The 27,372-nt window shown below is 40.0% G+C and overlaps 1 protein-coding gene across 3 annotated transcripts in view; it reads left to right on the top strand.

The window, feature by feature from the left end:
* PAX3 (paired box 3) overlaps positions 1 to 27,372 on the top strand; it is a 95,140-nt gene that overhangs the window by 46,590 nt on the left and 21,178 nt on the right. For all 3 annotated transcript variants that reach the window (XM_036320718.1, XM_036320719.1, XM_036320717.1), the window contains exons 5-7: positions 15,449 to 15,654; positions 24,079 to 24,244; positions 25,173 to 25,387. In XM_036320718.1, the coding sequence (XP_036176611.1) occupies positions 15,449 to 15,654; positions 24,079 to 24,244; positions 25,173 to 25,387 (587 nt within the window). The remainder of the gene's footprint in view (positions 1 to 15,448; positions 15,655 to 24,078; positions 24,245 to 25,172; positions 25,388 to 27,372) is intronic.

The following is a 27,372-nucleotide window of genomic DNA, read 5'->3' as shown; positions in this document are numbered from 1 at the left end:
GAAAAGGACAGATTTTCTCCGGGAAAGGGGTGTGAAGCTGAGCGTGGCATGGTTCTGTTGGTGTCTTTCTTTATGCAAAGAAAACCAGGATGTTTGAGAAAAAGAGGGGCAAGTGTCTTTAGTTTATCAGAGAAGAATCTCAAACACTTATATTTTTATTTTCTGTAGAAAGTGAAAGGCTCAATACAGGGATGGTGAACCTTTTGAGCTCGGCGTGTCAGCATTTTGAAAAACCCTAACTTAACTCTGGTGCCGTGTCACATATAAAAATTTTTTGATATTTGCAACCATAGTAAAACAAAGACTTATATTTTTGATATTTATTTTATATATTTAAATGCCATTTAACAAAGAAAAATCAACCAAAAAAATGAGTTCGCATGTCACCTCTGACACGCGTGTCATAGGTTTGCCATCACTGGCTTAATAGAATTCCTCTTTAATTTAATATTGTTCAATAAAGATTATTCAATTAGTGTTCAATTATCTGGTATAAAATAACTATAATATGTTATCACAATCTGGTAATGATGATGATGATAAAAACATGCATGTTATGTGAATGTTACACTTTACTAAATACTTGCACGTATTTTCTCTCATTAGTAACTACTGAGGCCAAGAAAGGGTCTCTTTATCTGTTGCCTATGGATGCCTCCCAAACTGGAATCCTCTGAAAAACTGAGGTAGAATGGTCTCCATGCTCCTCTCAATTATTCTTTCCTTATTTGGTGATAAAGCCATGACATCATCAGTCAATTTCTCTTCTTTTCTGAATTCTTCAACATCACAGGAGTAAAATAGCCATTAAACTTTGACACACAAAGCATTTCTCTTAGAATGGCCTCTAATTTTTTGCTTGCAAAACTACTCAACTGGCAAGCAGAGAACCAAGTTCCCTCAAAACCTGCTCTCAGTAGGCAGCGTTTGCATTTGTTAGATTTGTTCATATGAACTTACTAGTGGCTTTGCTGACCTCTGACTGTTTGACCCTTTAAATGAAAAAATAACACTGGGACACACAACTATACTTATATAAATTCAAGGAAGCGCTCATTCAGAGAAGTAAGTGTGGTAGCAAAAGAGTTGACCTGAAAGTTTAATCAATAGTTCAATTAAGAGGGAAAATGCTGAATGTATGAAAAATATGAAGCGCTCCTATAGTACAGAGAAAGGGGACTATTTATGCCTGGGAGATTCAGGGAAGGTTTTGCGCAACTGGGTTTGAGACCTAGGCATGGCATTGTATAAAGATGGGCACACGGGGCATGCCAAGTAGAACGAGACAGTGAGTTAGGGTGCCAAAGTTAAGATATGACCAATCCTTTGTCCATTTTGGCAAGCACGTGGGATTCTGGGAAGGAGATTTGTTCCAGCCCAATGAAAACTTAAAATTCCACATGGTAGCCCTTTCTGGTTTGGCTCAGTGGATAGAGCATTGGCCTGTGGACTGAGGGATCCCAGGTTTGATTCTGGTCAAGGGCATACGCCTAGGTTGTGGGCTTGATCCTCCGCGGGGGGGCTGGGGGGGGGAGGGCATGCAGGAGGCAGCTGATCAGTGATTCTCTCTCATCATTGATGTTTCTATCTCTCCCTTCCCCTCTGAAATCAATAAAAAATATATATATATATATTAAAAAATTCCACATGGTGAACTCTTAGCAGGTCTTTGTCAACTGCCCATTAGTTGTTTCTACATCTTAAAGCTGATTTACCCAGAGATATGTTAATTATTATTTCTTGTAAATATTGCTTACTAGTAATCAATATTTGAATATCCATGCTACTTAAGTGAAGAAACTTGTGAATGATATTAAGAAATAGATCTAGAAATAATTTTTATGAATTTTTAGAGTGAAGACTGGTGGTTAACTACTTAACTCTGACATCTAATTGGCTCGCAGACACTGTGGGCAAATCCTTTTAAATACTCGAGTGTCAGCTTCATTTTAAAAACAAGAACAATAATGTCTCACAGAGTTGTTTTAAATATATAATGAGGTAAATAATTTTTAAAGTCAAAAACAAAAACAGCATGATATCATAGTTAGATGTACATAGAGTGGTTGAGATGCTCAACATTGATTTGTGTTTTTCCTCTGGGCTCAAACTTGAGTCCAAGTTGCTTAATTAATTTTGTGATTCAGTGGGTCCATCAGTGGAAGGAGAACTCTAGCCACCATAGCTGATTGGAAAATAGAAGTCAGTTCACCCACAGATCCACAGAAAATTCAAAATTCAAGCAAATTGATAGTGTGACAAAAAGCAAAGGACCAGAATTCAGAATTTGAAGATCTAAGTTTGAAATTTAGCTCTGCCCCCAGCAAGCCAGGTGATGACAGAAATATCATTTCATCCATTTGAAACTCCGTTATTATTATTATTTTTTAATCTGTAAGGTCAAGTGTGGTTTGATGATTTTTTAAATGATTTCCAGCTTTTAAAATTCTATGCTAAGCAGCACATTTAACACAGCACATGAACATCAATAGCAAGTAGTGGAAAAATATTTTAAGCAGCAATATATTTCTAATTTTTCCTCCTGCAATTACACGCACTTCACTTTGTTTTCTTCTGTTGGTAACCTCTCTATACACAGTCTTATGCTCAGACATTCACACATTGATCCTGCTCTGGCTTCTTCTATCAAGAAGAAGAAAGCATTTGAAGGGCCCCTCTTTCTTAGTGGCAGCCTGCTTAGAAATGGATGAAGATTTGGGAGGAATAATCAACTACCTTTGATGTCTCAGGCCTTTGACAAACTTTCTTAAAACAGTGGCTTATTTATTGTGAGTGTACAGAGAAAGCTGTATGAGAGTAGCTTCCATGCTCGTTTGAATGAATTATATTTCTGTGTTATGGGACTGCGATGAAAATAAGTCACTTATCTTGGTCCTCATATATAGAGATGGGCAAATGCTTATATTTTCACACTCAAATGCTTCCACAGGTATATGTTAGCAAATTGGAAGAAGCAATGCTGCATAATTCATGTAGGAATCTGCTACTGAAGAAATTCTTGATTTTTTTTTTCTTGAGTTGGGTCCTTGGTATATCCTCATTGGCTGTTGACACTAAACAAAGTGATCAAATAGGGACTTGCTCAAATCCGTACTTCATTTTGTCTATATAGATACATATCAGTAGACATACAAGAAGATAAGAATTTACCTCCAAGCAAACATATTCAAAGTTCTTCCTCAAGGAAACCAAAGTGAATGCTGGCATAAAGGAGAGGCCAAGTATTCTGAATTTCTTTTCGCTTGTTGCCTGATTTTGTTAAGCTCAACCTTCTTACCCAGGCTCTGAGGTACTTGGGAGCACAGAATTTATTTACTTAATCATTGATCCCACAGCACTGACATGTGTCTGGGGCCAGGAGGAGTACAGGACCCTGGCCTATATTTTTGATTTTTAAGGGAATTGATAAGGAGCATGCTATTCCTTTATGCCTGGTAGGGTTGGATGATATGTAAATAGAGGGGACTACCTTTGCTGAAGATACATTCTTGGTTGGGATACATTCTGAGCTTTCCAAATGATCTCCTTTCCGTAAAACCACCCTTTGAAGCAGATGTTTTAAAGAAAATTTTACTAATGACAAACTGGTTGAGAGGGTTAGGCATCTTGCTCCAACCAGAGATAAGTGGACAGGGGGGTATTTGGAGTAGATCCACCTGTTTCTGAGCTAGTGGTCTCCACCATGACACACAACTTCATTTGCTCAAACGTCTGGTATCACCTCTTCTCAGTTCAATGGTGACTGTTGCTTAGGCACAAGGAGGAAACCCCCCCACAAAATTTCAAAAAGCAGCTGTCCCTATCCAAGGATGGTGATAAATCATTCATATAATCTGGTGGGATATGACAGTAATCAGAAAGCCAACCTCCTGGACCAGAGTCTCCTAACTTTGCAGGTCGAAGGGGAGAAACCACATTCTCTTCTTTTTTATCCTTTCCTGCCAGCCTCTAGAAAAGTACTTCTCGCACAGTAGGTATCCCGCGAATGACTTCTGATGACGACCTTGACCTTGATGTTGCTCCTAATTCCTTTGCCAGTGAGAGTTAAGCTCAGCCTTCTCTGTTGCCTCCAGGGAGAGTTTCTTCTTTCATGTATGTTCAGTGATTACCTCTTTCTATATCTCACAACAAGCAATTATTGAGCCAGATAAGATTTGGAGTTTCAAAACAAACCCCCTGCTCTGCCCCTTTTCTTCCTTATGGAACCCAACAGAACATGGAAAGCAAAGAACAGTCTTGAAATGCCATGTGGGAGGTGTCAGTTAAAGCAATTCTGTATTAATTTGATCTCTATATTAGAGATCACAGGCTCACAGGATCTGTGGCTCTGTTAGTAAATAATGTATCTAGGTTTCTCAGCCTTGAGAGGCTGTTTAATCTCCCTGTTGCTGCAGGGCATGGCCGGATTATCTTCCGTATAGCTGGATGCGATCCTTTGCTTCAGTGGAAAGAACACTGGAGTGGGAGTTAGGTGATTTGAGTTTTACTTCCCGAGTTTAAGCTCCATATCATATTCATAGTTGCATCCATGGCGCCCAGGGCAATATCAGCCACATCTTTGGGCGTGAAAATTTGTTTACTGAAAGATGAAAGATTTGGGACAACCCCACCTGCTCTCTCTGGGTTTTGGCTGTTTCTTCCGATGATCTGCCATATTGTAAATGCTTTGCTCTGGTAGTTCAGGTCTCTTAATCGTGTATCTTTTTACCTCCTTACGTAGGTTTCTGGCACAAAAAGGGTAGTATTTAACTTTCTTCTTAAATCTGCCTTCTATTTTCCAAACATCTCCAGTCATGCTAATCCTGGCAAAGTGTAATTGTGGATAGAGCTGTTTAGGTTTCGTGTGTTTTGGCTAGTCTTGTCTTAACAAGGGTGGCAAAAGCATTCTTTTGTTTTCCACCCCTGAGAGGCTCTCTGTGTAACTTGTTACCTCTTTTATGTATTGAGCCTTGGGTTACTTGTTGGCTTTAGAAATGACGGATGCACACAATAGCGAAACATTTGATAGTGGAAAGTAAAGTTGAAGGCAGGGTGGTTCTTTGTGGCAATTGTGTCACGAGTCTAATTGTGTCGCACCTATAGCTCGGCAAATACAGCTAAGATTTAGGTTTCATAGCCAGAATTCGTTCTTAGTAACTGTAGGTAACATAATTTTCACATTCACCAACCACTTTATGGTCATGTTTTTACAACTGACTTACAGGGTTGGCTGTGACATCTGAGTCCTGGCACTGTAGACCAGGAAGAAAAAGATGTGACAATATTGGTCACAATTTTCCTTCCAACCCATGCCAATCCTGTTCCTCAAATGATTGTCTATAAGACTGCATGTTTGCTATATCCGATCTTGTATCTGGGCAGCCCCTCTGAGTTCTCATGGAGCAGGTGCGTTAACATTTCTCTCTGGGCCTCACTTTTTCTCATCTGTAAGATGGGGGCAACAATACCCCTCCAAATAGTGTTTTGGTAAAGATGAAAGAAAAGGTACTTAAGGGGCGCAGAAGGCAGTGTTGGGTATCATAAGCTGTCAGGGAGTGAGTCAGTGAACAGCAGCTTTTCTTATATTGTCTTTACTATTATTGATTTAACTTTGCCCAGCATGTAAAAGGAACCGTCAGAAGAAGGGCTTTGAGAGAGCTGTGTTCTGCCTCTGGTTAACCAGTTTCCATAGAAAAAATTCCAGAGATAAGTTGTTCGCAGTGGATGAAGCACACTTACATCAAAAAAGTGTGGTTTTAATTCAGATGCAGTAACAAAAACATAAGCTAAATCTCCTCATCAAGGTAGTCTTTGGCAACATGGGTTTTCTTTCCTTATCAAATAAATATTTTTTTTCAAAAGAGGAAGGTGAGTATGTTTGGGAAAGCGAAGTGACCAGAAACAATTATTTCTTCAACGACTTAGTTTTTCTTCTGATAGCCTTGAGGAAATGACTGAGACCAGCCCAGATGAGAGCATTTCTAATATTCTGCAGTTCTGAAGAAATATGGTAAAAATGGAAGAAGGTCCATAATTACTACATGGAACAGGACCTCCTGTTTTATTTCATCGCCCCCCCCCCCATTCATAACATCTTAGAAACACATACTGAATCATGAGCGATGAAAAATGCCTATTGCTCTTTCAAACTGTTTGCACTGATTTGATCCCCCCCCCCCCAACTCAGTTCCATTGGATATCTATAGTTGTCACGTTTTTAGTAAGTAATATCTGTGTCAAGCTGTGCTCACAAAATGTCCCGACATAACTGTTAATAAGCATTGTCATTTTAAGAATGAAACAGTTTGGCGAACGATTTATGTCTTATAACGCAGCGCTTGGGGCAGCTGTATGATTTGTCTCCTTAGCAAGTCAAGTAATTTCTTTAACAAAATGTTAAGCACAGATGGGCCATAAGCTGTCAGTTAACTATTATTGTGTCTGCATCTGCTTGCTTTCAATGCACTGCTTTATGTATTCAGTCAGTTACTTAGCCTCGGCTCCGTGAAAAGCCGAACCTACTCTGATTGGCAAATAAAATGTTCATTTGTCTCTTCTTCCTATTGTTTTGTTTTGGTAACACATGTCAGCAGCTCAATTACCCAGTTCATTAACAGCTCCCAGAGGACATGATGGCCAGCCCGAGATAAGAGGGGCAATTGTGGCGCATATGGTCAATAATAGCCTCTCTCTTGGCAATTGTAAATAAAAGTCACTTGGCCCTTTTCCTTTCAGGAGAACTACTGTTTTCCTGTTCCCCTTCAGTGTGCAAATCACCTTTCTCTGCCCCGTGCAAGCCAATCCCACCCCGAGAAACCAGAAGCCGGCTTACAGCTCTCAGCGACATGGGGAGCTCCCTTCCTCCCTTTAATTATGACTGACTTTTAAGCTCTTGAGGGGGAAAGTTCTTATCATGGGAGACTATTCTTAGAAAGCTGTTAGCTGATTAATTAGTGAACTAATCAGCTTCCCTAATTGAATAGCAACACATTTTCTTAGGGTTTTCCTCTCTTTTTCTCTTTTGAAATGCTCTGGTGGCGGTTACCATGGAGTTTAAAGAAGCTATTTCCAAAACCTTGCCCGTAGAAATGATTTGCAGGGGTGGGGTAAGGAAGTGGGACTTCAGCTTTACTCCAGGAGAGAGAGAGTCACAGGGGAAAAGGAATCCTTGTTGCAAAGGAAGCCTCAACATAAAGGTTTGGGAGGCCGCTGGGTTAATATGGGTCAGTGTCAGCGTCCTAGAGCCAGTACCATTCCCCCTTCGCTGTGAAAGCTTCGGAAGGAGGCGCTCACACAGAGTTTGCTTGGGATTCTGTGGCTCCTTAAGCAAAACCTTGCTGTGCCAGGGGAAAGGGAAAGGGCACTGATTGTTTCTACGTAAACAGACCAGTGAATGCTGCTACAAAATATAAGCACTCGCAGAGCTGCCATGGAGGACGAAGGAGAAATACGTGTTTCATTTATTTTTATTTTTTTTTTACTTTTAGCTTTATTGTTACGGAGGAGGCCTTGTAAATGGCAGATAGTAAGGCGATGGCTGTTAGAGAAAGGCTTCCAATCTAACGTGGATAGAAATCCCGCTCCCACCTGAAGGTCTGTTATTGGAACCTTAGGATTCTGGGGTGCTGGGGCCTGGGAGGCAGCCTGGGGGTCCTGCTGCCTCCGCCTGCCAGCGCTTATCTGACATAAACACCAGCGGTCCACGTTGTGCATTTCAATCGCTCCTGGGCCATGAGCGCGCCCGGGCGGGCGGGCCTTGGCGGGCTGGCCCTGCGGCCGGGCATATTCATAACCAATCTGTACTCCCTCCCAGGGCAGCAGGCACTCGGGGAGTTGTTGAGTGTCAGGGTTTATTTGTGCTATTTTGATTAGCACCAACCTGGCAGGAGCTTATTTTCCTTCTAATGACCCCGTGCTGTGAGAAGGCGGTTTCGGAGGGAAGGGCTTGGGTCGAGGGGAGGGGAATAGCGTTACATTTCTCCAGCCCCCAGTGGGGACTGCTGGGCAGGGTAACTGGCTGGAGGGCCTTCAGTCCGTTTAGTGTTCTTAAAAGCACCTTTCTGGGAGAAAGCCCAGAATTTCCTTGCCATACATGATCTCCCCCTCTCCCCCCTATATGGCATTTGCTAAAGATTGTTGTGCAATCACATTTTCATAAGCAAATGTAGAGGCAATACAAGCAAAACAAGACCCTCCACCCCCAGAAGGACCACTGATGCGGTTATAATTCATCTTTCCTACTTTATCAACTAACAAAATAACAATTACTCAAATCCGAGCTCTGGGCTAGGAATTCTGGGACGTTCAGTTGATTACTTGATAGATTGTTCCGCTGCACAGACTGGCTCACCTACCTGAGGCTTTGGTTGTAAGGCTTGGGCTTGTTCCTGTCAGCGCGTATCTCTTTTCTGTTCTCAACATATATACAACTTTAAGCCACAGAGAAACAGTGTGACCGGTCACTTCTCAGCCTGTGAATTAATGTGGAAGAGAAGCTTCCAGGTGCTGAAGTCTCTCAACTGGATTGGATTAACCCCCACTGTGCATCCATTTCAACCCACCCCCCTCCTCTGGAAAAAAAAACCCCCACAAAAAAACAACCAACCTCCCTTTTCTCATCCGCCCCGGCTTTCTTTGTGTCTGCTGCTCCCTGCCAGGCAGGTGTCAGAGCTCTGAATGAGGGTAAATGCCCCGTTGATGGATTCCACAGATGGAGCGTGGAAATCGGGAGAATAGGCTTCAGCCACAGGCCATTTCTTGGGGTCCAACAAAAGCCTCCAAATAAGTCAACAAAAATCCCAAAGATCACAAAGGGAAAATGTCATTTGTCATTTACTCGGGGCCTGTGAGGGAATATCAGCCTGACTTCACTCCTCCTGGCTTGCACCCGAGTAAACACGGGAGAGGTCATTCGCGTCTCTCTCCGTGTAAATGGGCCACTTCGGAGCGGAACACAGTTAGCTGCCCCATTGTCCCCGTCGTGTGGAACTGCACAACCCACAGGCACCGGAGACCTGCGGTTCGCCACGTCGGTGCCTCAGCCTTCGAGATGACCTATGCAGGACCTCGTGGAATACGCCTGTGAATTACCTTTAAACTCAGACTCAGGGTGAAATGACCTCATGGACCTCTCAGGAACGATTTTTATTGTTTATTTATTTATTTTTAAATCAGTGGAACACAGCTTTGAGGACAAATGCTGACAGGTTTAGCTTGGAAAGAGGAGGCGTACAGAGGAAAAGACCACTCCTCTGGTCCGAGGCCGTCTTAGAGTAAATGACGGATGACTAAGGAAGTTCAGCCTGGACACCCCGCAGAGGGACTCCCCCCTCCCCAACCTCCTCCGTGTCTGTAAATCGCATTGTATTATATGGGGGCAAGCGCAGAGTTTAAATGGTTGTCATGTTTTGATTCTTTAATTATTCAAATGAAAGGTCTTGCTGGGAAGAAAGACAATGTGCCAGATTCATGCTTGTGAATTATTTTGTTTCTCCATTTTTGGAGTGCCTCCCATCTCTGAATGATATTGGTCTGGAAACCAATAATTACAGAATTTCATGTGACTAAATCCCTCTAAAACGGAGGTAAGAGCTCATGCATAATAGCGTTAACTAGGATGAACACTTCCGGGGGCTGTGAAAGAGGTCACCAAGGGTTAACGGACATAGACATACTCTCTAATTCTGTAATTCCTTCTTTAATTAAACTTCATGGTTGGTTCCGCTGGTGGTAATACCACTGCCTTCTCCTCCCAGTTTGATTTGTTTCCGAAGGGAGAATTTGTAATTCTGTGGGGGTATCATGGTTGCCTATGCTTGTCCCCCCCCCCCCCCCCACACACACACACTTTTTAAACTGACAGTGTTCATTTTCCCAAGGTTATCCTTGGGAGTTAATGTGAAGTCATTGGGAAAACTAAAGATGTGGCTCCTAAGATCTAAAATTAGCCTGTGCTAGAAGAAATGAAATTGCTTACAGAGCAGAGAAACACTCAGGCACCTGGTGGGAGTTGCCATTTCCCCGTCATCACTCGGGGGTTTCTGCTGAATAAGTTGTGTATATTCAACAAATTTCAAGTGACTTATTCCTTCACTTTTATCTAAAACGAATTTGAAAGATAGCTATAAATAGCCTAAGTAAGTATTGACTGTATGCTTTAAAGTTTTAAAAGTACATCATGGTGACAAGGGAGAGAGGAGTGAAGGGATGGAACCAGGGTATTTTTAGGGCAGTGAGATTGATTTGTAGCCAACTGTAAATAGCATTTTAAATTAGTTAAAACCCACACAACTGTCCAACAAAAAGAGAGAATCCTGGTGTAAACTACGGACTTTAGTTGATAATAATGTATAAATATTGGTGTATGTAATAAAGTACCACATTAATGCAAGAAGTTGATAATAAGGGAAAGAATGGGAGCGGGGAGAAGAGAGAAGGAATATGCAAACTTTGTACTTTTTTGCTCATTTTTTAAACCTAAAACTGCTGTAAGAATGTTATATTATTCAAAACATGTATGAGGTTCTTTACAACTCTTGATATCCTTTCACTAAAATGCCTTTAATACAGGGAGAGAGAGAGAGAGAGAGAGAGAGAGAGAGAGAGAGAGAGAGAGAGAGAGAAGACTTTAATAAAGTACAAAATGAGTGATCAATTCAACTGTTTGTGAACAATAGTATGTTCTAGATTGCCCCTGGATCTTAGAACTTATTGATTCTTATTAGAGACTGCTAATGGTCAGATGGACTACCTTGATTTCTTAAATTCGTTAATTATCTTGGCAAATGAATTTATCTCTTAGCACTTTATTGTTGTTTCATAAGTACATCTTAGATATATGGAGTTCCATATGTTGTTGAATTCAATTAGAAGAACTGCTTGATTTAGTATATAATACTGATCAAACTTGTATGTCTATAAATTTTATTTGATTCTAGGAAATTTTTGGAAATTTGGAACAAATTAGAACAATAATGGCATCTAGTAAATGATTTACATTGGAATTCCTGTTTTGGTTTGTTTCTGGTATTTCTCATCAAAAGGACTGTGTGTGTGTGTGTGTGTGTGTGTGTGTGTGTATGTGTGTGTGTGTGTTACAGAAGATCCACACCTCTTTAGGACACACCAGGTTGGAAGAGAAAAAGAGGGTATGTTCTATGAAATCCCCAAGACCTGGATTAAATCTTAACTTCCCTTACTGTGTGACCTGAATAACTTCTTTGAGTCTCAGTTTCCTTTTTCTGTACAACGGGGAAAGCATTTACTTCACAGGGTTTTTGTTTAGTTAACCTGGGGAAGACAGAGAAATCGTCATCCCCTTGGTATGTTTTACTTCAGGTTCGATGGTGACAGAGTTAAATTAATGTATAAATCAGAGAATGGATTATGAGGGGATTTTGGTAACAGTCAAAACGCTCAAAGTCTGATAACAATATGGACTGCAGTTTGCAATTTAAAGCAATACAATTTCCACTTAAAAGGCCTTATATTATATGTTGATATGGATTTTCTAATGAGAATTACTCTGGAATTTGAAATTGGGGGACTAATATTTCTACTTAATAATAGAGCAAATATGTGAGGACATGTGTAGAATATGATTAAGCAACGTAAATGTAATGAAAAATCTCCCTTAAATATTAAGGGTGGATAGTAGAAATAGTCTCAAAGAGATTATATTACTGAAGGGATTATATTTAATCTAGTTGCCAGATCCTATCACTTTATTACTTACTTAGATAACTGTCTTGATAACACTGCTTGCAGTTTCCAAGTCATAGCATTAGATATTCTGTACAGAAAAAATATATAATTTCTTTCTGTTGAGCTATCTTTGGTCAATATTTAGCAAGATAAGTTACTTTGTATCTAGTTTCTAATTTTTCTAGTACCGAGTAAAATTGAATATGTAAAATAGATGAACTTCAACGGAATGATTTCTTTTGTGCTATTAACTGGGATTTAAGTTTTAAGTTTGTTCTTGGTCAAAACTGAATGACTCAAATTCAGGGTATTATGGATCTTGTTCTGTGTAAATAAGGAATTTTACTTTTATTGAGTGATGTAAGGAATTGTATTATTTCCATCTTTAGAAATAGCTAGTACTTCTTAGCTGGTAGATTAATCTTGGTTTGCTGACTTAACATATTTTAAAGCCCACATCCTTTTGGCGTTTACCAATAGGGAAAGGTTAGAATTAACTTGCAAAATTGTGGCTTCATATTGCCAAAAATGACCAGTTGGTTCAGATAATTTCCACCAGAAAAATCGGGAAAATTATTTCCACCATATCTTTTGAATTGATGCTGTGTGTGGGGTTTCCTAGTTAAATTCAGCCTAGAAAGAAAAGGAGTGATTAGTTAGCTCATTAAAAACATTTTTATTTTTGGTGGTGTAGGCTGTCCTATTAAACTCTGAGTCTGAATCATTTTAATCACCCGCTGTTGGTGGTTCTTCGTCTTTTAAATCACAATCCTTTTTTTTTTTTTTTTTAAGATACTAATTCTCCAGAAAAATGTAGCAGATACTTATAAGGATTTCCAAATAATTTTAGAGGATTCACAGACTCCTCAAAGCTCATATAAAAAGACGTTGGGAGACTCATATAAGCGGAATATCCATCTAAGAATATAAGGGTGGCAGAGAAATCAGTGTTAGCTCAAAACTTAACTTTTCCCTGGCACATTTATTTACTCATTCTGTACTTATTGGGCACCTACCGTGTTCCCAGGCTTCCTGCAGTGAACACGGCAGAGATGAGCCTGGAGCTCCCAGAGTTTATGTTCTGGGGGATGTTGATTGTGAAGGTGGAAGAGTGGTCTTGACCCTCAGAATGAGCTCCTGCTGGCACTAAGCAGCTCCTTTTTCTTCAGGAACCAGAGTCGATTTTGATTAATTGACCTGACAGTGCATGGCACATCATATTTACTGGGGAGGACTTAATAGCCCCAGAGACTCCCAAAGGAAACATGAAAATTTCCACATACCATTATCCTAATGGGGTCACAGTAAGAGAAAGTACAAGCATAGAGGTAAGGTTCTCACAGGTGGAGGAAGCTTGTGGCCCGTCACTAAATGCTGTTGAGTTTTCACCTGCTTTCACTTGGGAAAGGAAAGCCAGGACGTCCCCACCCAGAGCATAAAAGGAAAACATTTGATGGAAATTTATTGTCCTCTGAGGGACATAAGTAGTTTGTTTCTTGGGGGCGCATATTATTTATAATTTAAAAATATGTATGTGGAAGCGATTTTTGTTTTTGTAAATTGGGGCAGGCAATATTTTCTGTATTTGGGAATTTTGAGAGGGAAGAGAATGGTTAATCTAGAATATTCTATAAAGGTGGTTCTCTAAACGTCATCTAAGATCAGTAAAATTAGCATAAATCCCCTGGGAGTATGTTAGAAATGCAAATTCTCAGAGCCCAGCCCAGACCTACAGATCAGAAACTGTGGAAGGGGACAACTAGCTGTGTGTTAACCAGTCCTTCAGATGACTGCGATGCTCTGAAAGTCTGAGAACCGCTGCTCTACAATTAGGCACCAGTTATTGCTCTTTTAACTTGGCTCATATTTATCAAACACACACACATGCAAGTTGTATTGGGAGATTTGGAAGTTTATAATGCAATGCATGGCATATTTCTTTGTGTGTTAGTATTCTTAAAATATCCTCATATTTTAGGAAAACCTGTTTTCTTTTTTAAAGTTAATACTAAAATATCAAAATATCAATCCTAAGATGTCCTAAAATAATGAGTTTATATGAAGTTAGACCATTTTCTATTAAATTAGATAACAACTGAAAAACCAAGTGCAATGTCTAACACACAGTAGATGCTGTGTATATTATAGTTCTACTTTGCTTTTATGCACAAGCATTTACTCTTTAAAATTTGTCATGTGTATTAATTCACTCTCTTAATTTCACAGTGTTTGAATAGGAATACAATGAAAAAGTATTAAATTATTAGAAAACTTAAAATTATATTTATGGGTTATTTTAGACATGCACCTTTTTGAGCAGGATACAATTTATCCTAAAGTAGAATGAAAGTTTAGTTTCCATAGGACAGAGCTAAGTCTGAGCTGAAGACAAGAGAAGGACATAGGAGACATTGCATTTCACATTGCTTCTAACACCACCTACATTTCCCCAGGTCCTACCTGACTGAGGGTGCAAATGCCTTACTTTGACATTGACATTAATTATCTACAACTTTCTGGCTTTCCTTCCTCATTTGCTGAGAGCACATATCAATCCCTTCCCCGGAGGAACCCCCAGTTATTCGGGGAGTTTTCAGAGCACATTTGGATGTGCTCTGGAGCAAGGATGCTCCGGTTCCCGTACTATACTTAGTGTTTATTGCCTGATTGCCTTCTGACAGCCCGCTGCCATTGCCCCAAGTCCAGGGCCTCTGGGTCAGGGCTGCTCTTCTGCCCAGAACCTTGTGTCTGGTGCAACCTCAAACCTCAGAAGCTTCATAGGCCAACAGGTGCTCTGTCACAGCTCACAGACACCTCATTGTATCATTAACTCGAATTCCTATCTAATTTCCCAGCACCTTCTCCCCTTTCCTAGAACCCCCACACAAATTTGGAAGGTCTCCTTCCCAGGCAAATTCAAGCTTTGGTGGGGAGGAGGCCATAGCAGGGCTGGCTTTAGGAACTGACCTGTGCAGTTGCCCTAGGCCTGCCCTCAGAAGGACCCTGTGTTTGGTTTTATGCTCTGTTGTTGCTCTCTTGAACACTGGGTCCCGCATTTTCATTCTGCACTGAGTTCCTCAAATGAGGCAGCAGTCCTGGGCAGCCACCCATCATTCAGAGGCCCAGACTCTGAGCTTCAGTTAAGGGACAGTTTACTAGATGATGCCTGCTTCTTCCTGAATTTATTCTTCAGATTTGTATTCACAGTTTCTAAATTGTCCTTAAAGCATGTTCCAGTGGCAATGAGATATTTAAACATGATTTTTCTTAGAGGAGAGGTGGAGCCTGTACATTTATCCTGCAATAGTTTACTATTATTGCCTTTTTAGATACTAAGTTGATTATTTATTTAAAATAACAGATTTCCTGTTGCAAATGTTGCTGAAAAGTTTATCAGGAACCAAATTAAATGTGACTCATTCATTAGACATAAATTAAGTGACCCGTTAAAGGCTAAGGATGAAGGTCATCAAAAATGGAGTAAGTACTGTCCCTGTTTTCTAAGAGCTCATTATAGACCTTGAATGACAGAGGCAGATTGCCATTACTTCTACCTGGGGCGCTTGAAGAGAGGGTAGCAGAAGAGATTAAATACCATTTAATAATATAATACCTCAAGGAGGGGCTTGGTGTCCACGAAGGACATTGGGAGTGCACCTTGGACTAGGATCTGAATCGTTATGGCTTGTTCAGACGTGAATTGTGATTCACGTTTTATCATTTCCCCTCCTGTGCTCTTTCCTAGCCTCAGCACCCCAGTCGGATGAAGGCTCAGACATTGACTCTGAACCCGATTTGCCGCTGAAGAGGAAACAGCGCAGGAGCCGAACCACCTTCACAGCAGAACAGCTGGAAGAATTGGAGCGTGCCTTTGAGAGAACCCACTACCCTGATATTTACACCCGGGAGGAGCTGGCACAGAGGGCAAAGCTCACCGAGGCCCGAGTGCAGGTACTGCCATCGCCGTGCCCTCGTCCTGCCTCAATCCAGGCAGGAAACAAAAAAGGGTCTTTTCTCCTTTTAAAGCAGATTTTAAATCAGGAAAATAATATGTTAGCAGTAGCAGTTTGTGAATTGGAGCCTCGGGCACTATCAAGTCCCCTCCTTTCTCTCTAATGTCTTTTCTTTACAGTTTGCCTTATCATGATAACAGCATCATGGCCTCTTCTTTTCTTTTTATTTGAATTTGCCTGATTCACCCTCCTTCCCTCCCATCTCTTTTGTTTTAGGAATGTCTATTTAGCAGGATTTTAGAAAAAAAAAATTCTAAATAGGTAGGTGAGTCCAACTAAATTTGTGATGGATACATGTGGCTTCTTTTCTGTTGTATGGCTTGATACAATTATTTTATAGATCACATTTTTAAATCTGATCTATTGAATTTACTTTCTTTGAATTCTTAGTTTTTTTTGGTATTTATGAAAATGTGCATTTTTCTTTCAGAATTTGGTTATTATTACTATGAGAGTATGATTGTATCAGCTAAAACACACAGAAGTATGTCAGTTCATGTTTTCACACATCATTTCAGGAATCCTAATTATGTACCAGTCATTATCTGGATTTTTGGGGTGGTACACAGATAATAGCAAAACAATTTGAGTGTGTGTTTTTTTTTTTCTGTGCCAAGTACTGTTCTAAGTGTTTTACATGAATTAACCCATTCACTCACCATTAAAACCCTAGATTGGTACTATTATTATCCCCAAGTTATACACTTGTAAGTGATAGGTATTTGGATTCCATATGCTTCCTCTCCACGGCCTTTCAATTATGACGACATGCAAAGGTGTATAAGGTAAAATCCCTTTCTTTAAGGGTTTTTTTGTCTGGAAGCATCTAAAGTATCTATATTATCCTAAGAACAGTTTGAATTATCTTTTGAACTCTTAGATGTACAGTTGACCCTTGAACAACATGGGAGTTAGTGACGCTGACCCATGAGTAGTCGAAAATCTGTATATAACTCTTGACTCCTGAAAAAATTAGTTGTCCCTCAATATCCATGGAGCATTGGTTCCAAAACACTCCACAGATACCACAATCCAAGGATACTCAAGTCCTCCACATCTGAGGACTCCCAACTGCAGATCGAAAACACTACAGGCATTTATGGAAAGAAATCTGCCTCTAAACGGACCCATGCAGTTCAAACCTTTGTTGTTCAAGAGTCAGCTATACTCTGAACCCTCTGGAGAAGGTTTCTTTGATGTATTACGTTTCTATTGAGTGATAGAATAATATTTTCATCACTCATTAATGATGAACTTCCCCCTCATGGTAGTAAAGCACCATTTGAAAGATTACAAATGTCTTAGGGTATCCTGGAACGCTTTACTATCCCAGAAGTTAAGTTACCTTATTTGGAAATGTTGAGTTATTCCCAGATACTTAACTTTCATAGTCAAAGTGAGTCTGGGAACTCAGCAGTGAACTAGTCAGCTGATATGGTCTCGAGTGATCAACACTTCCTCATATGTAGCTCATTCCCTCTGCTGTTACAGAATTTTACCGCAGTAACCTCTTCTAGGCTCAGAGCCCAGTCAGAGGGATTGTCTTATTCACTTTGACTTTTCATATGATCATCATTGTGCTAAGAAAGTCGAGAAATGCTGAGGTGAATTAAGACAAGTCTTTTAAGGAGCTACAACCTAATATGGGTAATAAAGTAAACATACAGATAATTTTAAAAGTAAAGCAGATGCAATTAGTGCTGTAAGAAAGAGACAAAATGCAGTGGGAGGAGCTGAGAAGAGGAAAGGATGAGATCTTGTTGGAGTAAACAAGAGAGGCTCATGGAGAAGGGAGATTTAAGATGGACTTTTGAGGCGATAGTTATTCATTGGACAGGGCGGGTGGGAGAGCAGACTAGTAAGAGGGAGTAATATGAGCAAAAAGCACAGAGAGTTGGAAGCACATGAGTTACATGTCAGGCGATCTTTCATTTTCACTCATGTTGAGGGAACAGGGAATAGTTCATTTTGATTGGAGGGTAAGGAGTGGTCAGTGGCAGGAAGGGATATGGCTGGAAATCTATTCTGAGGACATCTTGTGGAAGGCCTGGGTTTCAGGCTAGGACACTCACACTTAATGTGACAGCTGGGGAGTCTGTGGGTATGAAACCATCAGTGGCAGTGTGAATGGAAAGGAAAGGATGGTGATGAAAGGTACTTAGAACTGAAATGTAGGGAACTGATTGTGATAGTGGAGGTGGCGGGGGGGGGGGGGGGAGTGAAGGTAAGAGTCACAAATACACCAGGTGTATAGTGTAGATTCCAGTTGGTGCTATTCAGTCCCTCTACCTGTTACATTGGGATACAGAATTGCTTTCCAGAATTGACCACACATCATGATAATATCTATACATAAGTATTACATCATTATATAATAATATACAGTATACCTAATATTACATGTACTAATGCCACAATTACTGTATATATCAAATATGTTTTGCTTTTAGTTCTAGGATTAAATAGTTACTCCTGGAATTACCCAGTTTAAATGTGAAGGTCAGTTCATTCAGTCTCTGTTCTTTCAGCAACCCTTATTGAGTGCCCACTGTATTCCAGGATTTGGTCCCTATACTCCATGGCTGGCCAAGCCCACATGCTGGGTCTGTCCTTAAGATAAGTCTGACTCAAACAATAAATATTGATTTTTAAAGAAATCAAACAAAGAGAGTGATGAAAAGCGGAAAAGAGCATTCAGCGTTGCTCTATTTCATTCTTGCCTTTGCCAAAGACGAGGATGGGGGACAGAATCAATCTCAAGCCCATGCGGCTTGGACAGAGCCTGGTGTTCGCATCTGGCTCAGTGAGTGTCAGAGAATAAGAATGGCCCATTAACTTCCAGAGGACATGGGATCAAACCAATAAAGAGTGGTTCATATTTTTCTATACAGTGACCTCTTCTCCGAAGCAGGGCCCTCATTAACTTAACAGCTGTCCTAATGTGGCTTTAACCCGGTGACTCTTTACATTCCTTATGGCTTCATTAGTTCCCTTGAGACACATCCCGTCCTGCACCACAGCTATGATCTACAGCCTAACAAATTCCCTACAACACCCGGCATATGGATCTTACTTAACCCAGCAGGAAAAAGAAGGGAGTAGTTAATCACTGATTAAAATGCCAGAACAAAATCCTGTAGTTTTTAGAAGGATCTGGGAAAGCAGTAGCAAAGTCAACTCAGTTTGAGTGATAGCCAGAAAGTGAGTTAGTTTAATTTGGGGCACCTGGGAAAACCAAACACCAAACCAACCCCCCTCCCCCCCAAAAAACACACCAAAAAACCACACACAATAAAAAACCTAAAACCCAAACACTTCCTATTCCATTTATTTTCCTGAGGAAAAATATTTCTAACTTAAGCCTTTGTCAGTATTTCATAAAAATTTGTTTGGACAGTAGCTACATTGTATTTATCATAGTCAAGTCTGAGTACACAATCTAAGAATTGTACACCAAAAACTAATTTGCCTAATTTACTTCCTGGGTAGCTGTTAGTTTGGAAATAATAGAAAGCATTAACGTTTTGTGGGGGAGTATGTTGTGCAAATATTTATGATGTGCAAAAGTTTTAGTAAATATTTCATCTGAGAACTCCATGAAGCAGGCAGGCATCATCCTTTACCACCAAGATAATAGCAGACAGGAAAGGAAGCTGCTTGTAGAAATAGCCCTTAACAAGGAGTCAGAAGATGTGGGTTTTGGTCTCAGCTTGTCAAATGCATGTTGTTGAGCAAGTCACTTAATTCTGCTATAATCCAGGTGTGCCTCAGTTTTGTTTTTTTTTTAAGTTTTGAAATTTGGAGTAGGTTAGATGAGATGGTCTTAGTCTGGGTCTGTGGACGACCAGGAAAATCTTGGATGATTTTTGGAGACTTGAGATTTGTACACAAATGTTGTGCCTTTGCTTCTTTTTGCCTCTCTCTCTCTCTCTCTCTCTCTCTCTCTCTCTCTCTCTCTCTCGGGCATTAACTAGGGAGAGGGCTTCTGGCTTTTATCATATTCTCAAATACCACCTCCTACTGTTCCATTCCTCAACTAAGAACTATTAGGATGCATGATCTCTCAGGACCCTGCTAGCATCAGTAATTTGGGATTCTCAAGAAAGCCCAAAGGTGATTTAACACCATCTGACAGATCCGTGTAGTTAAGAAGTTAAGATACGTATGGAATAGTTGACTCTAAACTCCATAATGAAGCAAAAATATGGTCATCCTGCAATTTGCTGTAGGAGCTCACTCTTGCAATTATAAAGATGCAGTTTAGTATGCTTTCCTGTGTGTCTGTGGTCCTCTGGACACTCGTGGAGCATGGGGTTCCTCCCTCAGCCTCTTACTCATCCTCCCTAACCCATGGGACATACAGTGGTCAAAGTGGTCCTAGAGGGTGTGGTCTCAAAAGGGAGAGGGGGTGGAGTAAATGAGAAGGTCCGGGGAATGAGAAGTTTGTCCTGAATTCACCTACTTGAAAAGTCCTATATTTGGCATTGTAGCATTAGACATCACCAAATCCAATGTTTAATCAAGTTTTTATAATCTTGTTATAAATTCTCTTTCTAAGGGTTACATATTACATTCTTTTCTTTCCACATTTTTCCAAATTGCATGTGAAGTAATCCATCTGGAATAATGTAAGTTAGATTGCCTTTGAGGTCCACACCAAAAATGTGAAGGAGTAATTTATGGATGGGCAAAATTAGGCTTACACCCTGGGACAATTAGCACTAATCCATGAAACTTGGAAACAAATTTGACCTACATCTCCATTCAAGCCCAACTGGCTTTCAGTGATTTGAGGTGTTATTTGGGCACTTTTCTGTTTGCTCATGAGCATAAAAAGCTTTGGCTGTAGACCACGGAGTTAAGGAAACAAAGCAAGGCTTTAATTCTTGGGTTTCTTAGAGGTGGCAATGAGACATTTTTACTTATTAGCTAACATTTGTTGAACACTTAATATCTCTTAGGTATTCTTTTAAGGTCTTTGATGGCAATGTTTCCTCTATGTATCACAGTAGTCTTATAAAATAGTTTTTTTTATTTCTCCCATTTAGCAGATTAGAGAAGTGCCTCATAGATATTAAACAAATTGTTCAAGGTCACAGAGGTAGTAATTCAGGGAGCTGCAAGTCAACTTTTGCATGGCTTGTGTTGCACCCATGTTAATAAAAAGAACTACTATAGCTTTTAAATTACTAAGTTTTCCCCAACTTATATTGTTGAGGGTCTGAACAAATTGGTTACTTATATTACTCATCAAGAGAAAAATTTATGAAAATCTTTTTCTTCTTGTGTAATTCATTACCCTCCACCCCCACAGTTACCATTATGTTATGGGGACCTTTTGGTTAACTTAAATTTTGCTTCAAAAAAATCATTGGACCTTGTATTACTTCAGACATGGATATAAAGATGATTTCCAAAGGCATGCATATAGCTTTGTGGAAGGGCTCTGTAGAGGGACAGACAAGTAGGGAGAGATCCAGGGGCCAGATGAAAATGAACCAAGCTTCAGGCCATTAAATGAAGTAAAAACTTCAAGGGGATGACTTTCAGTTAAAGATGGGGTGATAACAGTCCCCCAGGATAATTGTGCTTGGCTGGTTTGGGTATGTCAAATGAAGGTTATTTCAAGGGCAACTTTTTCTTTTTGTTAAAAATAAAATATATGCCTTCTATGAGTTTCAAAGTATAAAGAAGGTAAAGACCACTTTCCAACTTGCAACCTCAGTATATTTTTCCTTTGATGATTCTTTTGGCAGACAGCTGGTTCTAGGAGAGGCAGAAGGCTAGCAATGGCAAGATATGACAAATTTGGTTGAATGGCCAGAGTTAGGCCAGCCCTCAGTAAGCCCTACTTCATTCAGGACTAGCCTTCTGGATTTATTTAAATTTAAGTACATTTAAATTCTTCCCCTTAGGAAATTCTTGAGCCTCCTGTTGGATGTTCATTTTTCAGTAAAGATTTTCTTCCTAACGATTTCTCTTAATCTTTTATTGTACTGTAAATACAAGAATTTAAAAATCCAGCTCCTAGTGGGTTTATTCAATGTCTTCAATATTTTTGTATCATTTTGAACAAATGAAAACAAGATCCCAGAGACCTTAAATCCCTATTCTTTTGGATTCGATCTTTGAATGTATTTGTGGAAATTATGGTGTTTCTTCTAATTTATTATTTGCGGAAAGACATTTTTTTATTAAAAATTGGGTTAAGGAGGAGTTAGAATAAGCATAAATTAAATGTAGGGTAAATTGCTGGAGTGATCAGGTATAACCATCCACTGCATAAATCACACTTGGTTTACTTATCTAAAGGTCACAAAAAGAAGTTGGCATAGAGAAATTGGCAGCATTGCTCTGATAATGACGGAAGTGCAGGCTTCTGAGTTCTTCATGAAATATTTCATCAGCACAATTGAGACTAGTATGTCTGAATGAATGAAGTCACATCAGATGTAGGTTTGTCTAGATAGGTGTCTGTGTGTGTGTGTGTGGAGGCGGGGGGGGGGGGCACCACATCACCTGAGTCAGGTGGACTTGTTAATCTCAAAGGTTTACAATATAAAATAAAACCATGGTACATGGTATAGTACAGTGCACTCAGGCATGACTATGCCCCTCATTACTTACCCTCAGCCTCCTCAGGCTAACACAGCTTGTCCCAACACTTCTCTGAATACAGTTTTCTTACTCTGATGCCTCTGGGGGTCACAGCAACAGATTTGCAGTGAGAACACACAATTGATGTAGACCTCAAATTGAGTGCCATTCATGGTTCTATTATCCCAGGTTTAATTCAATTATGTATCAGCATGGGAAAATATTGACTTACCTTCTTTTTTGGTTGGAAACTTAAGGAGTATTAAATATTAGTGTTTTGAGGACGGTCACACAGCTCTCCTTAACAGTATCTTGCAACATGCCCAGAGGAGACTAAACTTTTTTTTTTTTCAGAGCTTGGGTAAGGATCAAAAATTTAAGCAGATGCCTTGGCAAAATATTTGTTAAATTGGGTTTTCTTGCTCTAGAAAGGAGAAATTCCACCCGCCACTCTTTTTAAAAATTTACAACTTAAAAAAATGACAAGTTGTAAGGAAATCAGGTCTTATCTTTTCTTAGACGTGCTGTCTCCTATATTATCACCTCCATTTGGAGTCATGGCCTGTTGAAATCATACCCAAGCTTTAAACTGAATTGAAACTCTGTCTCCACTCTAATTTTCCAGATTCTCTGTATTTGGAGCTTCTAACTCTAGTGAGCAATTATTTTGGTTTCCTTGATGACTCCGAATTCCATAAGCACAACCCTATAAGCTACTAGAGTGCAGGGATCCTATCTTTTCCTATCATCTCATTCACCCCTCTATCCCTCTTACCCCAGGCACAGTGCTTTCTCCATATTAAGTTTTCAATGAATATTTGATATAGGAATTCGAAAATATTTGATTGCTAGAAATCCTCTCTCATTTTGGGGGCAGCATCACATGTACACTTGGAAAAATTAAAGTTCTACATTTGAACTCTGCAGGTGTAAGAGTTGGGCGAGATCCGGGGGCCCATTAATAATTTCTCAATATTTTAGATGTTCAGTTACATTTCTTCCTCCTATTATTGCCATTTCTCTCTAGCTGCTCATACAAAGTACTTGGCTGTTAATTTTCTCAAAGACATTTTATTTTATTACATCAAGTTTTTCTGAATGTACCTGGTTAGCATAGTGCCTGGCATAGAGTATTATAGGTGCTTAAAGCTGTTGTTGAAAGAAATAATAAAGTACGTATTTAATGGATCTCCTTAGATAACATGCTCTCATTTCTTGAAATACTTACCTCTTCAGCATTTATTTCCGCTAAGAAAGGGATGGTAAGATGGCTCCATTAATTCCCTTAGTCAATTTATATGACTGTCCAGGAGCTATGGCTATAATGACCATAGAAATACAGAGAAAGACTGATAAGAATATAAAGCACAAGGGGTAGTTTAATAGGCAGGTCCAAATTAGGACATGTGTAGTGTGGGGGTCAGAGGCTCATGGCTCCTCCCTAGAATCCATGAAGGTGGGAGGGTATTGGGGGTGACAGTGGGGGGTTTCTGTTGTTCTGACTCCAGCTCAGCCATTCCTACCCATGCTCATCACTGGATTTTGGGGGCTCTGCAAGACCACGGAATGCCCTCGAAGCCCCTCTGTGACCCCTGACATTCAACTCTCCGTTTTCCCCTGAAAACACAACCCAGAGGGTGGAGAGCTCTTACTTCTTTCTGCCCTGTCAGTAAGGGGCCTTTAATCTGTTTTAGCATGAAAAATTCATTAAGAATGTAGTCTTATTTCATCAGCGAAGCCCTCAAATTTTAAATTAAATCCATAGGTCTGGTTTAGCAACCGCCGTGCAAGATGGAGGAAGCAAGCTGGGGCCAATCAACTGATGGCTTTCAACCATCTCATTCCGGGGGGATTCCCTCCCACCGCCATGCCCACCTTGCCAACATACCAGCTGTCGGAGACCTCGTACCAGCCCACTGCTATTCCACAAGGTATGGAGGAGTCAAGACGGTAGAATGTACCTCCTGATAGCTCTCCCTGCTGCTGATTCGGAGGAAGCCTTGGTGACACGGTTACCGTTTGCATGTTAATGACATTACATCAGGTTGTCCTGAATGTCCCAGTCACATTTCAGAAACACAGTTTGTTTTGGGAGATATCTGAATCTCTCTAGATAAATTGTGTTGTAATATTACCCCATTTCAGTATTTGAAAACAAAACAAAACAATGAAACCAAACAACTTTTCTTTTAAAAAAAAATGCAATTTGCTTTTCTTTTGTTACAAATTTTACCTCTACAGTTGTACTCCAGTGTGAAATTCACTGAAGTTCCACGATGGGTACCAAGTACAGGGGTCATTGAGGGAAGGTAAACTTTGATAAAGGCACTGTTTGTTGGCACATAGAGGTGAATGGGATAAATAAGACGAAGTTATTTTGGATTATGAAAGATAGCATTCTAGGCGGTCGGAACTATGCTATTGCACTAATACTGAGATGCTTTGAAAGTATATTTGCTCAAGAAATTTGAGACTTGCAGCTCCTACATCGGTTAATTCTTATGTTGATTAATAACATTCGCTACCCACACAGGTTTGCTAGCCTTGTTAATGTGGTTTCTGAATTCCTATTCTGGGTGAGTTTGCCATGAGGGTATATAAATCAGTTATGTACTTGCACATATGTGCGGAGGTATTCCCATGTGAAGAAATGGGACGGGCGGGTGCGGAGTGGAGGGGGTCAATGGGGAATAAAAGGGGACATCTGTAATACTTTCAACAACCAAGATACATTTAAAGAATAAAAAAATAGAAATGCAGCTGGAAGTGAACATGTGGCCTGATGGCGTGGGGCCTGTGAGCTTTGGCACTGCGCTTCCTACAAGGGAACTCGGTGGCTGACCATCTTCTTCATTGCAGCCGTGTCAGACCCCAGCAGCACCGTGCACAGACCTCAGCCGCTCCCCCCGAGCACCGTACACCAAAGCACTCTTCCTTCGAACCCGGACAGCAGCTCTGCCTACTGTCTCCCCAGCACCAGGCATGGATTTTCCAGCTACACAGACAGCTTTGTGCCTCCGTCCGGACCCTCCAACCCCATGAACCCCGCCATTGGCAATGGCCTTTCACCTCAGGTCAGTCCCGTGTTTCCAGACAGATGATTTGCTGTATACCAGAACCAAACAGTCAATTCCCCCAGGCAGCGGTATAATGAATTGCCAAATTTAAACCATAATGTATTCCTTACATGAGCCACATGATTTCAGTTTCCTAGCTTCCTTTCTCTCCAGCCTTCCTATGGGGCTGTATCAAAAGTTGCAGCTTAAACTTAAAATTCAAGTGATTCATAATGGAATCAGGGAGATTTCCGTTTAGACATCGTTGTCAAGGTGATTGTTGTTTCTACTCCTAGTTCTGATCTTTGGGTAAGAAACTCACACACACTTAAAAACATGGTATTTGGTCAGCTGAGAGAGTTGTGAACCAAAGCAACTGATAAAGCACCAGATTTTATAAAAACAATTGGGAGGAAGCAAACAAGTTGTGTGAGGAGAGACCCAGCTGATGACTACAGAACTCTGGTGTAGATGAGTCATAAATGCCTGAATTAGGAGAATTACTGCTCCTTGGGAATATAGAGATATTTGAATATTGTAATTGTTTTTCTAATTTGCATTGGACTATGAGCTTTTCTTGAGAGATCATATTAATAAATTGCCTTATAATTGCATGTCAGAGGGTTGGTTAAATTTCCTACATGTGGCATCTGTCTGGGGTTGACATTATTAGCAGTTGTTTAAATACAGATCGCTTGATTTTATTAGAGAGCTCTTGGCCCAGGTGGTGAGGAGAGCTGCCCACTAAACTTGGAGAAATGTCACAAAGGGGTGGCAATCTATAATTGCGATCGAGAATCTCTTCGGGGCTGAGAGTGAGAGTTTTAACAGCTTTATCTTTCCTTAACCGCCTTTTTCCTCTTGGTGGTTAGAAAAACAGAGAAAAGCTCAGAATGACACAAATGAAAAGTGAAAAGACAATTATAGTCAATTACACACTAATCAGTGACTATCACCGCTGCCTAAGCACCAAGAGGGCATTCTAATAGGCAGAAAATGAGATTTTAATGGCACAAAGGGTGGCCAAAATAACGACTCATATATCTTTGCCTTCTTCGTTCTCTTCAACTTGTGGTTTGCGTCTTGGGAGTGGAGTTCCTGGGCTCTGCACAACAGTGATAACTCTGAGCAGCTAAAAAGTTCAAAGCCGTTGGAGTTGAAAAGAATGAATAGTAAAGGCAATGAAATAAACATTTCTGCCTAAAGGCAAAAGTTCATAAATCCTTTTTTGTAACAGTAAATGTAATTAAGTTTCATAGATTCCTATAGCACATTCTGGGATAAAAAGAAAAAAAGAGAAAAAAGAGGTGGATTTAAACCTCAGCTGAAAATAACAACATGAAAACAATAAATGTGCTTCCTACTGAACTTTAGTGCATTTAATTTCCAAGTGCTGGCATTTATAAATGTGATTCTGCATGAACATCTTGGACTTATAGATGCATCATTAAATGCTCAAATTTATAGCATGTAAACATCTTCCACAGTTTAGAAGTAATGTCAGAGTTATCTCTGCAGTTTTACTATAAGTGGTTTTGGGCCATGGAAAAGCTTTTTATGAATGTGATTTGATTGAAAGTTTTAATAAAAATAAACTTTAAGCCTAACTACTTCTGGAAGGTGAGACCCAGGATTGTCTCACTATTTTTTAGTGTTCAACCATAGTAAATACAAGGACACAAATCTCTATTCTATCCGTGAAACTGCTAGCTTTTAATAAGTGTGTCACCTTGCGTATTCTAAGAAGGGTATTTTATTGCATTATATAAGCATTACAAAAGTGGAATTATTAGCACTTGACCTTGAAACTGTTAATCCTTGATTTTCAAGAAGCCTGGCTATGATTCCAGACTTGGCAGTAGGGTGGGAATCGTTCCAATATCAAGCAGTGGAAAATTCCACAGGAAAATTTTCCTGTATTTCTTTACTATGCTCCTATATATTATGTTAATCCCTTCCTTAAAACATTGCAAATACTCAGGATATTTTGCATTTCTGCCATA

The sequence above is a fragment of the Myotis myotis genome, unplaced genomic scaffold (genome assembly GCF_014108235.1).
Source record: "Myotis myotis isolate mMyoMyo1 unplaced genomic scaffold, mMyoMyo1.p scaffold_m19_p_8, whole genome shotgun sequence".
Lineage (NCBI taxonomy): Eukaryota > Metazoa > Chordata > Mammalia > Chiroptera > Vespertilionidae > Myotis > Myotis myotis.
This window is presented reverse-complemented; position numbering and strand designations above follow the sequence as displayed.